Source organism: Tyto alba, unplaced genomic scaffold, assembly GCF_018691265.1.
Source record: "Tyto alba isolate M040663 unplaced genomic scaffold, T.alba_DEE_v4.0 Super-Scaffold_1000006, whole genome shotgun sequence".
Lineage (NCBI taxonomy): Eukaryota > Metazoa > Chordata > Aves > Strigiformes > Tytonidae > Tyto > Tyto alba.
This window is the reverse complement of record NW_024881272.1, coordinates 7158817-7176756: the sequence shown is the minus strand read 5'-3', so window position 1 is coordinate 7176756 and position 17940 is coordinate 7158817. Positions and strand designations below refer to the sequence as shown.

Sequence of the window (17940 nt, the reverse complement as noted above, 5' to 3'; positions counted from 1 at the left end):
TACTGCAGTGAAGTGTTTACTGTATATTTTTCAGTCTGTGTTGTAGAGAGTTCTAGGCAAAAAAATTGAGCCTGGGGCACCAGATGTGCAGTTTAATTTTTGTCTATAGATGTAACGTTAAATAACTCAACATAAATTAGTCATTTATATTAGTCCTTTGGCTTAGGATGCATCATTATAATTCCTTCTCTGTTTCCTAGAAAAAAAAATTGTATCCATGTTTCAGATGTGGCATGTACTTAGTTCTTTGAGGGAAAGAAAAAAAACCAAACCAAAAAACCAAACAGAACCCCAACCACAGCAAAATCAGGGTTTTAAGTTAGGTTTATGGTATGAAGCCAGTTTCAAATAACATAAAGGTGGCACAAGAGGGGTTATTAGTATGTAATTAATATCATAATGTATTATTTACAATGACTAGTCTCCTTGAGTATGAGCAGATTTGAAAATTCTTTCAGGTTCTCTTGATAAAATAAACTGATATATCCAATATGATTTATATTTACGTATGTAAATCAAATCAATATGTGTCTAAAACCACACATGGAGTAACTTAGTCCAACTGTTTCAGAGCTGGTTACAAGGAATAATATGGGATGGTGGTAACCAGAGATACTTTTCTATCACTTTTTTTCCTAAGATCACTGCTAATTATGATATATGTGAATAATCTCTTGATTTCAATGTTTTCTGACAGCAGTGTGAGACATTCTATAGTTCTGATATTCAGTCTGTGACATTCTTACCCATCTAGATTTCTTACTTGAATAATTCTGCAGCAGGTGTGACTTGAGAGTATCAGTTTGAAACTGAAATGAAGATCCACCCTGCCATTTTAATAGGTATTTACCTTCATTTGTGTTCTGGTTTTGATTTAGTGTAGTTAATGTTTTGCACGTGAGTTGGATAGGGTATATTTCATATCTGGTGTGGAGACATTGATGGTTCCATTAGAAATGATGGCTACTTGAATTATTGATAGTGTTACATTTGAATAATTAAGTCCACAATTTATAGTCTCATTTTTACTTTACCACTTGAAAGCTGAATGCTGCTGTTGCAACTCAGAGTAGCATTTCAGTTTTACAGCTTAAGGGTTTCTCTTTTGTTGTTGTGGAGCTAATGGAGGATTTTTTTCATTTTAAGCTCACAAGCTCGATGGAAATGTAGGATCTGATCTCATGATCAAGAAATTGTATTTTTTTTACTTTAGCTTCTACTACTAGTACCATTTAGATCTTTAACCTTAGTAAGAACTAGACGTGGAATTCAGGCGTTGGTCCACAGAACTGGCACATGGCTTCTTATTAATGTTCAAAGGCTAAGAATCTGAAGCCATTTTGAACTCAGAACCCATCATGTATTTATTTCCCTCTCTAATTTGCAGAAAACTAGTTGTGAAAACAGCCCGAGGGACCCGATATTTTTCCATCCCAGCTGCTCCAGCTGAACTACAGCTGCAAAAAAAATCTAAGTATTGTTTCTATAAACTGTTGAGTGTATTTTATAACACAATAATTCCCACAAAATCAGTAACTGCAGTTAATGACCGGTTTGTTAAGGCATTAACTGCACTCAGCTGGGAATGACCAATTTCTCTGGAATGGCTGTATAAGAACTAAGGATAATTCAGTAACACTTTCAAATAATTATTTGGTTAATTAATGGTAAATTCTTGTGGAAATCCTATCAAAGTACTCGTGACCCCCACATTTAATATCCAATGAGTTCATTATGATTCATGTTTTATTGCCATAAATACCAGAAGTATCCGTAATGACTAGGCCATTATTTTCCAGGGCTGCCCTTACTGCTTTAGGCCATTTGGCTATTCCACCTTCAGTCATAAAAAAACTTGATGTTCAAAACTACCAGCATTTGTAGGCCACAATTTTCTGGCACCCCACCAAAACTTTGGTGATTTTTATGAACAGGTTTGGCAGAGATCTGGTTTTTTCTTTTCTTTCCCTTACTTTTTCTAGTTAGGGGAATAATTGGTGCCTACTGTACCAAGTCATAAGGAAGTCTTCCTTGCAGTGTCTGCTGCTGTACCATGTGTGGCCTTCAGTAGTGGTCAAAAATAGCAGCAAAAGTATCACTTCCACACTTTGGAAAGCTGTTCTCCAGCCAGGTACTGGGCAGGGTTTGAAATTTTTACAGCCAGGTCTCTAAACAATGATTGACGTAGGGCTTTATTCATTGGCATTCAGATGAATATAATAAAAACAAAGTAAGCTTGGTACTGGCATATTCAAGTAATAGTCAATAGCTGCCAATTTATGTTTTTGGGAATGAAATCTATATGTAAAAGGATGGCAGTTTGCTTGGTGGATTTTTCAAACAGTCTGTCGCTTCTTACCCTTTTATACAATCTTCAGCCTGCAAGGCGATGCCTAGTGTTTAAAATGCTGTAGCTGTTGAAGCTCTTCTCTTCATAACTTTTGACAAACTAGTTATGCACAGTTTCCAGTCAACTTTCCAATAGGCTGTATGCTTCCTAATTGAGCACAAGATTAACAATAACATTGAATCGTGCTGGCTGTGCTTAGAAATGACTCCTTCCTCTTGATTTTCCTGAAGCATTTGATTCTTTGGATCATGAGTTGCCACTGTTCTGCATAAAAACTGAAAAACTCAGGAGGTTCTGCTTTTTCTTCACCAAAGTGCTTCCACAGGGAAAGTGGGACAGTGAAACTTCCAGACATCAGCCTGAAATTCGTTCCTTTCTGGGAAATGAAAATGAAATGAGACTTAAAATGCATACACTGTTGAATACTTAAAAGCTGGTTTAGTTGCACGATGTTCTCATTTAGCTTTAGTTCTGTAGTTTTTAATCTTCTGGTTAGTAGAATTCAGAGGTTTTTTCCTCTTTACTCACAATTGAAAAATACGTCCTTGCTGAGCCCTTCTGCAGTAAGTGCCCCTGACTTAAATACTCTAAACCCTTCTCTATTCCCTGTGTTGACAGTAGGACAGGGCAATTAAAAAAAAAAATGGATCAGTTAACTGCACAGCAAGAAGGAATTTAAATTCAACTCTTATTTTTGAAACAATAGCTGTCTTTGCCTTTTGTGTGTCATGAAATGTCATATGGAACATACTTCCAGAGAATGTTCTAAGTGCCAGTCATTAAAAGCCAACTCCTTAAGAGTTCATTCAGATAAAATAAATTGATTTGAATTCTAGATATTCTTTGCATGTTAGGTTGAATGTAGGTATTTTTGATTATTTCTGGTAGTTTAGAAACCAAGGCAGTGCTGTCATTCATCACTGATACCCAATGTGGTGTTTAGGCATCAGAAAGGTTATTGTGCAGGCTAGACATTTCTCCAAAGGGGAGACAAAATTTTACAGTGTTTCTTCCCAAAAACCAGAAGGCTGTTGCTGCTAAATTAGGCTATTTTATTTGAAAATAAGCTGCCAGTATTGCCAAATACCAGGAAACTGCTGTTCCTACCAGACGTAAGACTGTACCTTAGCTGATGCTTTATCTTAGCAGAAATGAAGCTTACAAAAATAAGGAGGAAAAATACCCATGAAGGACAGAGGGTAAACAGCTACAAAGTAGCATAATTCTTGTTGACCGCCTGCCAGTTCATACCTGGTGAAGGTCTGGTCCAACTTCACTCTAGTTTGTTTTTCCTGTGGCTGTTCTGGGGAGCCAACTTTCCTCCCTCTTATACTGGCTTACCTTTTGCTTCACATAGTGTTTCCTGCATTATCCAGTGAAGTGTAATTGTAATTCGAGTCTTAAATTTGAGTCTTGATGTTTGAGTCTTAAATAGAGGTATGGAAAGAAGTGTTAAGAGCAGTGTAAGCAGTTCTTTTTTTCCTAGCCCCTTGAACTTTGAAAGCATAATTTACTCTTTAAATTGTTGTATTTGCTTAGGAGAAGCCTTTAGCTGTATGTATGGGAAGTTTTTCTTCATGTAATTGTTGGATTTACGATGTCACTACAAGTGAATAGGTGGGTAAGATGACTAACCACAAGAGAAGCACAAAAGATAATAAACATTTCATTTTGCGTTTGTAAAACAGAGTGTGTCTATTTCAGCAACTATAGTACTGTCTGTGCTTTTATTTTAATAATAGCCAGAGTAGCTTTCAGCTTTGGACATTATCCCTTCTCTATCTCTTAAGTGTGTGGAAGGCTGTGATACAAGTTATGTTTTTTTCAAACAGGTAAGAATCCAGAAGGATCTGAAAGGTCAGCGTTGTTTTTAGGTTTGGTGTGGGAAATACTTTACTGTTGCAGGGCAACTGCCAGAAGGGCTTCATGGGTCTTGTTTTGGTAAATCAGTTTTTAAAAAAGGCACAAATATGCATTCTCAGGATAAAGGCATTATATCCTTGCTACTTAAAGGAAATTCCAGCTCCTAATGATGTATATGGAAGAAAAAATTAACTCCGGCTGCTGTTTGAGGTCTTGATGCTTTGCCAAAGTGTTAAACAGATATGTACTAACTTAGTTTAAATAGAGGTGGGAGGTAGGATATTTCTGATCAACTGTATAAAAACTGTGAATAAATTCTGTGTTGGTGACCTTATTACATCCTGGTGTAACTAACATAAATGTTCAGATGAATGTTTTATCCCATATATAGCCAGTATCCTGCTAATGTAGGGCTAGAGGAGAGCTTAAGAGAATGCTCAGTCCAGATTTCAGCAGTGAGTCAAGATCAAATTCATCTGTGTTGTTCTTAAACATTTGTATGTTTGTTTAAGTTGGTTTTATAGAACCTTTCCATTAAATACTTAACAGCCTACTCACATTAACTGCTCTAATTTTTCCTGAGAATCTTTTTCTCTTTGGTAAGTATTAATGTAAAAATATACTAATGTCATCTTTGAAATGTATGAAACACAAAAGGCACCCACAGTATAATATTATCATTTAGGATAATAAAAAAATCAGTATGTGACTTACTTGAAAGGCACTGGATTCCTTCTGCAACACTTTAGTGGTAGCTCTTATTCTTCTGTCTGGCACTGATACATTCTTTGTCATTTCATTTTGAGACAAGTTTGTTGTTTCAACAGGAATATCCACAGCTAAATTGGCATTACATTTGGTATTTAATTTCCTAGCTGGATACTCATGAAGGCTTTCTTTGGATGTCTTATCATTATTAAGTGTTCCTTTCACAAAATTCCTTGCAAAGTGGTATTAAGGAAGTGTTTTGAGGTGTTGGGGAGAGGGGGAGTAGTTAGCATTGCCTTTGTTCCCTCTGCACAAATACATGGTCCATTTGGCTAGCCCAGGCAAGACTCTTTCATTAATGTTGCACTTCTGATTTAAATTTTCCCTCTATTAGCTAGGATTTCTGTGCTTTTCATTTTACCTTTTTAAGTGTTTATAACACCTAAAATACCCAGCTTCATATTAATATGGATCTTTTTTTCTTCTTCTAGCAAATGAAAACTACAAACAAGTAGCAATGTGTATTCTGTATCACATAAGCATGGATGATCGCTTTAAATCAATGTTTGCATACACAGACTGTATCCCACAGGTATGTGCTTTTGCATATCATGAAGTGGTAAGTTGCACCTCTCTCCGTGCACGTCTTTTCCTTGCTTATAGCAGGGCTCGCACTGACACCCACAGGTGACAGTGGGAACAACCACGATGCTTCCGAGTCGACAGTGAACCACCTACTCACTCATCGGGCAGTCTGACTGTTCTTCCTGTCTTTTAATGGTCCCCAGAAATAGCGTAGGTGACACATTCTCTGTCAGTGCACCTAACACTTGAGCTGCATTAATGAATTGGTAAAAATACAGGTGACCTCATTAATTGCTACAGAAGATCAGGAATGCTTGAAAGGGATTAAAGCTTGTGCACAGCAGGTCCTTAGGGAACCTTGTGGAAAGTATTTCCTTTACAGTTTTAGAAGGCATTCTTTTCTGATCCCATTGGGTATCAAAATTTCAACATTTCCAGTATTACAGGATATGAACTGGAAACCAGCCAAGCAGTGTTGTGTTGCTACATGACAATTCCTTTTCCAACTGCAGGCATGTGCAACAGGGGAGACGAAGACTCTGGAAGGCTCTTCACTGATCTTTCAGGCTACAGTTTGTTGCATAACATTTTGTCTCTCTTTGATCCAAGCACAGACACAGTACCATGGGATTTGGGGTGTATGTTTTTTGTGTGTTTTTTTTGTTTGGTTTTTAACAAGTACCAAATCCTCTCTTACTGATCTTTTTCTTAGTCCTGATGAGGCTGGAGTTGAGAGAGCCTGCATTGCATAAGCGTAAAAGCTCTCCGGTAGCTTTTTTCAGAATTGCACCACGATGTCTTCCTTCCTGCCAGACATGTTTTAACATCAAATACATCCAGAATGGGAAGTTGCCATGGAAAGTTTTCAGAATGTTTCTGGCCATTATCTCGTGACAAAAATGGTGATGTTTTTCCAAATGCAGGAGGATTTTAGAGACTTGAGAAGGGAGAACTGGTGCGAATAACTGTGTTACAAAAAGTTCCTGTAAACGTCCTGCTGACTGCCTTTTCTGCCGCAAGAAGCAACTATATGTTAAGGCATTTCCATGATAAGGGACCTGCTTTGTTCCGAGCAGTTACCAGCCAAACCAGAATTCATGCCCTGTGTTTCAGGGCTCGCTTATGACGTGCTTTCAGGGAATCTTGGCGTGGCTCTTAGATCCCCAGTGCCTAATGTAAAGAGCTGTGGAAACTTGCGTGATATCACACTCTGAGCTTTGCTGAACATCGCCGTTCTCATAGGTAGTGGCTACTCAAACTAGTGCTTACAGAACTGTATCCAGAGACTAGTGGAGCAGGAAACAAATCCACTACCTTCACTGGACTTTGACTAAAACTACAAAATTCAAAGGATAACTATAGTTCTTGCTGCTTCAGTAGTCAGTGCAATCATTCACGGATCACATATGCCAACTGTTCAAAAAGGACAAGCTGGACAACCAGAGCTTAAATTTTATTAATGAATATTCAAAGCTAGGACAGTTACTAAGGAAGACAGGAGTATCAGAAACTTGGGGAGGTGGATAAGGCATCAGGAGAAGAAACAGACCTTTTCAAAAGGACTCCCTGACATCTGATTCTAGCCTGGAAAAACAAATTCTGTTTTTAATAGTAGTATGTACCATTCTGTGAGTTTCTTTCCTTTTGAGGAAAGGTGTACATCTAAACTGGCAAATACTCCATAATGAATGTTTAGCTGTTGTAGAAAGTGATTGGCAAATCAATCCCCTGTTGTCATTTTGAACAGGCGAAATGCTTGACAAAGGCTTGCGCGTGCTGTCCCAGGTAAACATCCTTGTGGATTGCAGGAGTTAGTGGGTGCTATTCTAGTAACAGTTAAAAGTGAGTATTAACAGTTCATTCTTGTTTAGACCTCAGCAATGCGTGTTTTGTTTAAATAGGTGCAAATGCCATCCAGATGCTTATAAAAGCCTTTATTGGTAATAACCTGGCCAATCAAAGGGCATGGTTAGGCAGTGATGTCATGGTGATATTTAATATTTTACCGCAGAGCAGTGTGCAAGGTTCTCCACAGCTACCCACATGTTTTCCACCACGGTTGTCCTGTTTGGCCCCTCTTTGATCTATAAGCTTCTTTTCAGCTTAATGCTGGTAAACGTCCTCTCTTGACAGCACCCTTTGCTCCTGTCCGCCATTATCTGCTGAAGTTCAGAAACCAGAGCATCACTTCAAACAGCAGAGCTAGGGAGTAGCCGGTCAGGAGAGATTCCTGAGGCATGCAGTTCTGGCATAATCATTCAAAGATGTTTGAGCTGGGCTTGGGGAGGGGGTTGGACAGAGGTGTATGTGAACAGAGAGCTGTGGGGGTTGGCCTCTGGTCACTGGTAAATAAGTGAAGGCAGGTGCCAGAGAGTCTAGACACAGTGATTTCAGTCCTGGTCTGTGGTATCTGATACTCAATATGGGACTTGTCTGATTGAACACTACTGCCTCTTCATTGCACATGCTGCAGTCTTTTTACTGCCTTCCTGTTAAATCAGTAAAAGATGACAATGGACATAGTAAAAGCAGAACAAATTTAATTTTAATATTTCCTATTTGGCAGCAATTACTCCTCCTTTTGAAGTGGCACAAGAAGCAATCAAATTAAATGAAGACATAATGGGAAACATGGAGCTCGTACGAAACTATTATTTTAAAATTTGAACGGCTTTAATTGAAACTGGATATATTTTTTCTTTTTATAGAGAAGTAGTTCAGTAATTAACAGTGTAATCCCATCTTGTTAAACATCTAATTTCCACAGATTTTGTATTGTGTAAGTAATGAGAGTGTTTCCTTTCAAATTATTTGAAGGGTTTTAAAAATCTGCTTTTAAAGGTTTTGTAACAGAAGAGTTGCAGGGGGTGATTTTTGAATGCTCATGTTCTACTTGTTAAGTGGCAACTTTCTTCTCTGGTTAATTCACTCTTATGTGACTGTCAGGCTTACGGCTTTAATAAACTAGGGATTTTATAAGTTCTTAAAACAACCTAGGGAAGTCTAATTCTACCTTTTTAAGAAAGGGAGGAAGAAATCAATGATAGCTTTTAAATCAGTACATGAAAGTTACAGAAAAAGAGATGAATAACTACGTTGTAACTTTTTTTGGGGGGGGGGGGTTCATTTGGAATGGCAGCCTGCTATCTAATAATAGATAAACATATAGAATTGCTGTAGTAAAATACTTTGGAGTGAATTTCCTGCAATTCTATTGTTCCTTTTTTTTTTCCCTCCCCCTCTAAATGGGTTGTTCACCCACTTTCTCTAGTTTTTAATGCATTACAAACTGATTTTCCACCAGGGGGCAAGCATACAAATATTTAATGATTACTTGTTGCTTTCTTCTCTCCCCACCACTTTTTGACACTGAGCTGCATATTTTGTACCTTGTGTCCCACTTATCTTTAGGTTCAGTTGTTTTTATTTCCAGTAATCTTAGGCTTGTTGTCATGCTGCCTTGCATTATAATCTTGACGTGTCTTTACGAACTGAGCAGGTTGTGGGAGCAAATGGGGTGATGTCCTGCAACACTTCAGTGAGGAAGCCACGCAACTGGTCTGCCATGGTTGAAAACAGAGAAAATGAAACAGATGTATTTGAGTCACGTTCATATATTCAATGTGCTATTTCAAAAAATGTTCATATTGAACAAAACGAGACTAGATAGATAGCCTGTGATGTAATGGACAATACAGGTGCCAGGTATATCAGATGATGGCAATCCATAGGTTATTTGCTTAAGGAATCATCTGGGAATTCGCTGACACTTACTAAACGGTTGAAACAGGATTATAGGCAATGGTCTACTTATGTTAACCCACGTTCTCCTGTCTTGTTACCAAAAGAATAGGACTACTGCTGAGAAGACTTTGATACATGGCAGTGTTCAGCTCTAGCAATGGAAACTGCAAAGATAAAGCTCATTGTTGCAGATACAGCTATTTACCTATCAACAGAGTAATCTCAAAACAAAATAGTAGTAGAATTATTCTGCAATTAAGTACCTGTTTCAAGTGATAATTTTATTAAACAACCAGGTATTAATCTGACTCTGTATAATTTAAGTTGTGGGTTTTTTTCTTTTATTGTCTACCTACACTTTCAAAACAAATTTATCCATTCACATCTTTAAAAAAACAGTAAAAATAAAAAAATCAGTGATAGCAATAAAATGTAACCAACCCAAGTTAATTTAAGGTGATGAGTGTGCCATTTTGGGCACTTTATAATCATTGTTATCTCCAAATAATGGAACTATACATCTTGTGCTCTTGACCTTTATAACTTTACTGTTCCTGTAGAAATGCTGACTAGTAATTTTTTTTTTTTTTTTTTTTTTCCAAAAGCTACCACAGTTGACATCATAACATTATTCTTCTAATGTTTTGGAAAGATTAATGACTTAAATGTGCTTATGTTTCTTGGCAGTTAATGAAGATGCTTTTTGAATGTCCTGATGAGCGAGTTGACCTGGAACTGATTTCTTTCTGTATTAATCTTGCTGCTAACAAAAGAAATGTACAACTTATCTGTGAAGGTAAGAGTACTGAGATTTTATTGTTTTCTTGGAGATGACAACACTTCATAAATATATATATATGTGTATGTATATATATATATCTATGTGTGTATATATATATACTTACAGATATCTTATGTATATTTGAGTTACTTATACATGTGTATATGTACTTTTAAAAAATAAAATGTACCTGTTCTGGTAATGCTTGCAAGCAAATCGCCATATCCTCCCCAAAACTGTTCTTAGTGGCAGGAGTGACCTGAAGCATTTAGTTACTTATCCAACTTTTTAAGTATCCCACCAGTACATATGGTCATAGTAGCTGTTTTAGAGAAGCTATAGAATTTGTACAGAGATGGTCATTTTTTTTTTATTTTGACTTAAACTTGTAAGAAGAAGTAGTTGCTGTCTAGATTCTTCACTTTTTCCTTTCGAACTTTTGAAAGTTAAAGCTGTGTTTTTGTGTGTCCATGTTGTTGGTTTTTGATTGGCCAGAACTTTCCTAATTTTCTTTATTTGGAGGATTTCCTAAGTGTTTGTTTCTTTTCAGGAAATGGTTTGAAAATGCTAATGAAGCGGGCTTTGAAATTTAAGGACCCATTGTTAATGAAGATGATCAGGAATATTTCGCAACATGATGGGCCAACTAAAAGCCTGTTTATTGTAAGTACTATCTATTACCTGATGTGATCTCTGATTCTTCCTACTGGAAAAGACTGGCTTTGGAGAGCTGCTGTGTTTTGTCTTTACAGGGTGTCCAGTTTAAGTTTTCTTGGCTGTTGTGGGTTGTTTTATGTTTTGTTTTATAAGGCTATCTCAGCTGGTAGATCAGGGTTTGGATCCCTCATTACAGGAAAAACAGATCTTAAGCTGTATCAAATAAGTCCCTGTTCCAAAACAAACACATAAAAATAAGAAAACGAAAAAAAAAAAAAAAACAAAACACCCAACTTCTGGGATGCACATAATAACAATTAAGTTATCCTAAATCTCTGCTTTTAGAGCTAGAGGGCAAAATAAAGTGTTTTTTCACTGTGCCGATTTAAAATATGAATACTTAATATTCAATTAACCATGTGAAGCCATCCTTTCAAAAGAAGGAGGAGGAAACACAATATTTTAATTGTGGACATTTTAAACATACTGTCAAAATTAGGTTTGAATATCAAATTGTCTTAAAGCAGTATGGAATTATTAAATAGAGCCCACAATTCCCCTGTTCATGTCCCTGGAAAATGTTGTGGTTATTTCTTAAAATCTTTAGGAAAAGGACTCTGTTACTGTCACTAGTGCAATATAGTGTTTGCTATCTTCTTTCCCTTTCTTTCTAACATCTTTCTTAAACCACATGTGTAGTAGCTACGTTTGGAACATATGAACAAATGGTCTCCATGCCTTGAAAGTGTAAGGATGGAGAGGAAGAATGCTGAAATGTTTTCTTGGATTATTCTTCAACTGAAATTGAAACTGCCTTATTAGTCCTCATTTCAGGAGAAAATATCTCCTTAGCCGTTCTTCTGAGAACTAGTTTTGATTTGACCAAGTTGTGAGTTCTTCAGAACCCCACATTATTTTCCTGTAATGTTTGTTGCTGTATTTTCTTTAGGATTATGTTGGTGATTTAGCAGCTCAAATATCAAATGATGAAGAAGAAGAATTTGTGATTGAATGTCTGGGAACGCTTGCAAATTTGACCTTACCAGATCTGGACTGGGAACTTGTGCTGAAAGAGTACAAACTGGTTCCGTACCTCAAGGATAAACTAAAACCAGGTCTGTTCAAAGTTTGGTTAGTCTTTCGAAGTAGTGTCTCTTGAAGAATACTTAGAGTGCTCTTTCAGAGTAGAATCTGTTTACCTTTATAATTTGTGATCATTTGGGGAAACGTAATACTGAAGAACAGAATTGTATCTACAGATAAATACACAACCGCTACAAAATTAAGAATTTCTAACAGGTAATTCTTTCTGCATTATGACTTAGCAGGTTCTGCAGAAGATGACCTCGTTTTAGAAGTGGTGATAATGATTGGAACGGTTTCAATGGACGACTCTTGTGCTGCTCTGCTGGCTAAATCTGGAATCATCCCTGCGCTCATTGAGCTTCTAAATGGTATATTGCCATGTTTGACTTGAGGTCTTGTTTTTCAGAGAAGTTTAGTTGACATAGCTGTGCTGTAACTGAACGCACCATTCATTTTCTCTTGCAAGACAGGGGTGGGGTTTTTGTGTATGAAGGGAGGAGCAATTACTCCATTACTGATAGAGAGACACTGACTAATAGGTTTTGTTTTGTTTTGTTTTTTTTCCCCCACACCTCCACAACTCTTGCTGCAATCTGTGATCTTTCTACTAGACTGCAGCAGAGAACACTAATTTTCTGTTGTCAGGAGATAAAATCTCACACGTATTACTGAACTCTCTAGCTGACATGTAAGAGCTGGGCTTTCTCTAAACATCAAGAGCTTCTAGTTATGAGATCTGAAATTGTGGTTTGTTTTTTTTTCCTTGCAGCTCAGCAGGAAGATGATGAGTTTGTCTGCCAGATCATCTATGTATTTTATCAGATGGTCTTCCACCAAGCCACCAGAGATGTCATTATCAAGGAAACCCGTATCTTTTTAAAGATTAAACATCTAGAATTACAGCACTTAATTTGCCATCACTGCTGTTTGGCCTATATTTCTTTTGCATAAACCTCCTGATGTCAGAGGTTTCTTTGTAGATGGTTTATTTCAGCTGAAGAAAAAAATCTAAGCAGACAAGGCATGTAGAGGGACTGCAAGATTAATAGTAAAGATTAAAAGTTAGTTTGCTTTGAAACAAGGAGGGGAGTAGGAGAGGGATCACTGGACCATATGACCCATTAGTTCCTCTCCAGTCTGAATTACTGTATGAATTTGTTTTGCAGTCATAGTCAAAGTCTTAGTCCATAGAAAAACTTCAATAAAGCATAGACAAACTTCGTGCACTGCATCATTTTATATATGTGTTGCATAGTCTGAAGTTATGTGCATTAAAATAATAGCATTCTTTCTTATATCAGTCTAGACAACATAAATAATGCTTGTTCTGTATTTTTTGTCCACAGAGATGTTCTTTGACTTTTATGTTTGCTGTAAGTCTTCCATCATTTTCCCCCTGTGAAGACTTTGGTTTCTGTTCCTGACTTTCCTCTTTCTCCTTTTTTTTTCCTATTTGTTGATGACTGAGTCTGTTCTTCATGTCATGGATCTGTTCAGTTATTTTGTGTGGTACTTATAACTCTTATTCAGTCTTTACTACTTATTCTTTCAATCACTACTGATGTTGAGCTCATTCAGATGACCTGAAATCTGTGGAAAGATGCACTAGCTGTCATTGGGCCTTAACTGAACATTAAATTTTATTGAAACAAATAGGTTGAATGGAGCACCTGTAGGGATAACAGATTAGTGATTACTTTGCTAATAATATAAGGACTGCTTCTTAATGTCTTGTTTCCTTTAAACTCTGTGGAGTATCTGAGAAACCATTTGGAATGTTGTTTTTTTTGTCTCCTGTTTGGACTCCTAGGTGGCTAGCTTAAAAAAAAAAAATTGCATCTCTTTTATATCTGTAATGATAAAGCACCAACATTTGAACAACACTTTTCTCACTCAACTTAAACAAGACTAGTATTCATTCTATCATTTGCACAATAGTTTATTTTCAGTATTTTTGAGAAAAATGCACTGGAAACCTTTTATTAAAACAAAAAAACTCCCATAAGATTACAAAAGTAACAGTCTTAAAAAAATAAACCATTCCATGGAATCTATGTCTTTTGGACTAAGATGTTAGGTGCCTGGATTTCCTGTAACAGATCAGAATGTATTTTCTTTATAAGGGGAATATAATTTTTCTTCAGCAATTTTGAAGAAAATTTGGATATCTTAAAAGGTGATTAGAAAAAAAAAAAAGCAAAACCAACCACAAACCAAAAACACCAAAAAGCAACCAAGTGGTTGGGGGAAGGCTGCTGAAATTCACATATGATGGAAAATTCCTGACTATTGTTCTCAGTTAAATTTGCAGTTGGAAGAACTCAGAACTGTGGGGGAAAACAAAACAAAAGAAAAAAGTAGCTTTTATCCTTAACAGTTTCTTTCCAGAGGCTCCAGCATATCTAATAGACTTGATGCATGATAAAAATGCTGAGATTCGCAAAGTTTGTGACAACACTCTGGATATTATAGCGGTAGGTCTGACTTTTCTTTTTTCTGTCCTTCAAGAACATCTTTACATGAGATAATTCTAAAATAACTAACTAGCAATAACTTGCAAATTGAGAATATTTTTCATGTGCAACTTCCTAATCGCATAAGTAAAAGATCAGTTTTCTTGGGACAATGACAATCATTAATCTAGGCTGTGTACCAGCCTTCCAAAAACTGAATATATAGTTTGAAAATTCATACCAATTAGCTTCACACTAACAGTCACTTCTAAAGAATGCTTTTATACTTGAATACATTAATCACATTACATTTAATTATTTCTTAGTTCTCCAAGCAAATGGCTTTTGTTATCCAGCAGCTTTCATTCAGCTTTTGTACGTTGCCTGATGCCAATATTTGTTTCAAAAAGAAAATGTGGGCGGTGGTCCTGAAGATGGTTGTTTTCTGCTGGGGGAAACAGTATAATATTGAGCTTCTTAATATTCTCTTCAGCTCTTAGATAGGTTTCCTTTAGCTACATGACTTTGTCCAACTGTCCATCGATCACAATAAACTTTTGGGACAGTTGTTTTGCATTAAACTGCTAACTTTGAAAAAAGAAAGAATACTATATTATGGAATGCTATTGTTTTATCAGCTCTTACATCATGTAGAATCTGTTTCTAGGGTACATCGACTCCAGAAGCATTAATATTTTCTAGGGTGTTCTTCATGTGAAGTAAAGACACTGTGAAACTGATTACACTTAAAAGTTGCATTTCACTGTTAAAATTCCTTTTGGGCTGTTTAATTGAATTGACTTCTATTGACAGAAAGAAATTTCAGCATTTTGTAGTGTTTTAGGGTTGTACAGACTGTATGTCCTTTTGAATGTAGAGTAGCTATCATGAAATTAAATCTTATAGCCAAAGAGAACTTAACTATGAGTTGAGTAGTGTCTTTGACTACCTTAATGCTTTTCCTATCATCTACTTAGTTTCTTGTTTAATTGAATTATATGTATTGCAGCTTGTTCTCTGAAAGGTTTAATATAGCATAAGACCTAACGTAGGCTGCACAATACTACAATACTACAGTCTTTTTCCGTTATACTTGTTAGTAATGCCTTCTAATTCAATATTCATCTAAAAAAAAGAAGTAAAATGACATAACATTTTCTGTGTTGGAATTCTTTTTATCTATCTCTGGTTTTGTTTCGTGGAGGTATGGAATGAAAATTGTGCTCCACTAGTTAATGGCAGAGTTGCCATTGACATTAAGGGCAAGATTTCAACTAAGATGAATTTGCACTTAGTACTTATTTTTGATGGGCGTTATATGTTCAGCTTAACAAGATAAATTATTTCCAGGGACATCTCCAGTGGAAACAGTAGAAAGATTTTTGTCTTCTGGGTGTGGCTGGACAATCCAAGTGCTTTCTAGCTTGGGGCCAGTGCAGTTTCCAAGTGTCTCAGGCATTAATTTGTTCACATGGGGGAGCTCTACAATATGGTGCAAAGTAGTATCTAGTTACTGAAAAATTATGTTAGTAATATTATTAAGCAACATTTATAGAATCTAGAAGAATAAATACATTAAGACATAGCTTCATATTCAATATTGACATTTAAGGATGATGTACTTGACTTTTTTTTTTCTTCCTAAGAAGTAATAATCTTTGCTAGCCATGAGTAAATGAGGAGTGGGATGGATGGGAAAGGCTTCTGAACTTGCAAGAAGCACTGAACAGGACTTCTTGGGCATTGAGGAAGAATAAAAGGGAGGAAATGATCTGGTACTGCTGTTATTGTGGGAGTAGGGGAGAAGATACTGAGCACATGCTGAGAGTAGTTTGTAGGGTGGTAAATTTTTGTTTTCCTTTGGTTGTGGAGCAGTGGCACACTTAGAATGGTGTTCACTGGTAAGTTGGGAGTGTTCCCTTTCCACAAAAGTAATTTTTAGCTTTATCATCTAGCTGTTGGGCTGTAAATCGCACAAACCACAGCTAACACCGTGCCACTGTGAGGAACAGGAAGCATAATATGTCTTCTTTTCTGGAAAACAGACAACCACTAATTGATTGCTTTCTTGGCCATGTTGTAAACTGGTTGCACTTTGTCTCCTAGTACCAAAAATCACAGGCAAAAAAGGTAGCACATAGTAGATGGTGATGAGAGAAAATAGGAAACTTAAGTTATTACAACTTCAGATCTTGATGTGTGTCTTGCCATTCAGCTCGGAGGATACGGTAAAACAGCCTGTAAACACTGAGGTGTTTGGTTGTGTGGCAGTTTTACACAACCAGTGCCTTCTAAGGTGTCTGAACAGGCATAGTCTCTAAGATTGGTGAAACTGCTTATCTGTGCTAAATCCACAAGAAAAGCTTAAGTTTTCAGTCATCTTGTTCCATACATGCTGACAGGATTAGTTCCTCTGATGATGGAAATCAGAAACTAAATGTTGGAGAATGGAGATTTGAAAGTAATTTCTTCTCAGGGAGACAAATGCTTCTTTCACTCATCAATAAGCTCTATATAGTGTGATTGAAATAACACTGCAGAAGATCAGATGCCTTATAAGCCTTAGGGGAGATATGCTTTCTGTAGTAAAGTAATTGTCACAGAAATTATGGAAATGTTACGCTAGTGATGATTTGTTTAATATAGCTTGGCTGGACTCTGCCATTGATGAACTGAAACAGATGTGCTGCTTTAGCATAGTATGTACTGGGGAGGCTCAGCTTTGCACTGGGAGATGCAAGATAGCCCTTTTGTCAAAGGAAAGTCTGCGTTGATAATTCAGGAATGCTTCAGCTTCGTGTCATGTGCCGAGCCTTGACACGAAGCAACTAGTTCAGTGTACTTGTACACCTAAAGTGGGACAGGTCTCATGGCTCAGCTGAAAGCCTGGAATCAACAGCTGGTGTAGCAGTCTCATGCAAATGAAGTTCCCTTTTTCTCTGCCTCAGAAGTCTGGACACCTGCAACTCAAAGCTTGTGGAAAGAAATGTCAGTTTATTCGAGATGGTTTTACTCTGTTCACTGCAGACAATATTATCAAGAGCTAAAGGGGTTATTAATCTCTCAGGTTTCTCATTCTTTTTCTGCTTCTAGCTCAGTCTTATTGCAGTTTAAGTGATTTTCCTCATTTTATTCAAAGGATATTTAATTAACTATAACCAAATTCTTGAACTGTGTACTCTGTGCTCCTCCACCCCACCATTTCCCCCCATTTCCCTCTTCTTTTACACCTTTGAATCCAGGCCTGCTGTACCATCTTGTTTCTCTCATGATCAAGAGCGGATCATTATGCATCATGCAGAAGTAAAAATCTTCTAGATAGCTACAGCACGGTCTGTGTGATTTAGAAGGGTCTCATGCCTAAGGTGTTTTTCCAGGTCTAATTCTTTCCCCCAGATATTTGTAATGCATGCCAAATACATTTGCCTCATACGTAAAGCCGTGTTAATGGCCGGTTTGCATCTTTCCATGTTAGCTAAGTGCCCTGACACAAATCCTCCATGTTGGGAATGCTGGAATTTCACATAAGAAGCAGGAATGTGCTACGAACCCTCAGTGCTCTGGGATTTGGGGCCAGCTGTGCAAGATGTTGGCCAGCTCACTTAGAATCAAGGAAGAGCAGACCACAGGGATTTGGTGTGGGCTTTATTTGAATAGGCAGCACACTCTGAAAACAGATAACCTTTGACTCCAGCTTGGTGTCCTCTTTCCAT

At 37.0% G+C, this 17940-nt stretch overlaps 1 protein-coding gene across 4 annotated transcripts in view; it reads left to right on the top strand.

Annotated features, from left to right (window-relative positions):
- KIFAP3 (kinesin associated protein 3) overlaps nt 1–17940 on the top strand; it is a 70240-nt gene that overhangs the window by 22956 nt on the left and 29344 nt on the right. For 2 of the 4 annotated variants that reach the window (XM_032998604.2, XM_032998606.2), the window contains exons 11-17: nt 5413–5513; nt 9938–10046; nt 10582–10694; nt 11638–11803; nt 12017–12142; nt 12544–12642; nt 14163–14248. In XM_032998604.2, the coding sequence (XP_032854495.1) occupies nt 5413–5513; nt 9938–10046; nt 10582–10694; nt 11638–11803; nt 12017–12142; nt 12544–12642; nt 14163–14248 (800 nt within the window). Of the gene's footprint in view, nt 1–5412; nt 5514–9937; nt 10047–10581; nt 10695–11637; nt 11804–12013; nt 12143–12543; nt 12643–14162; nt 14249–17940 lie in introns of all 4 variants that reach the window. The other 2 variants (XM_032998603.2, XM_032998605.2) reach the window with 1 other exon arrangement.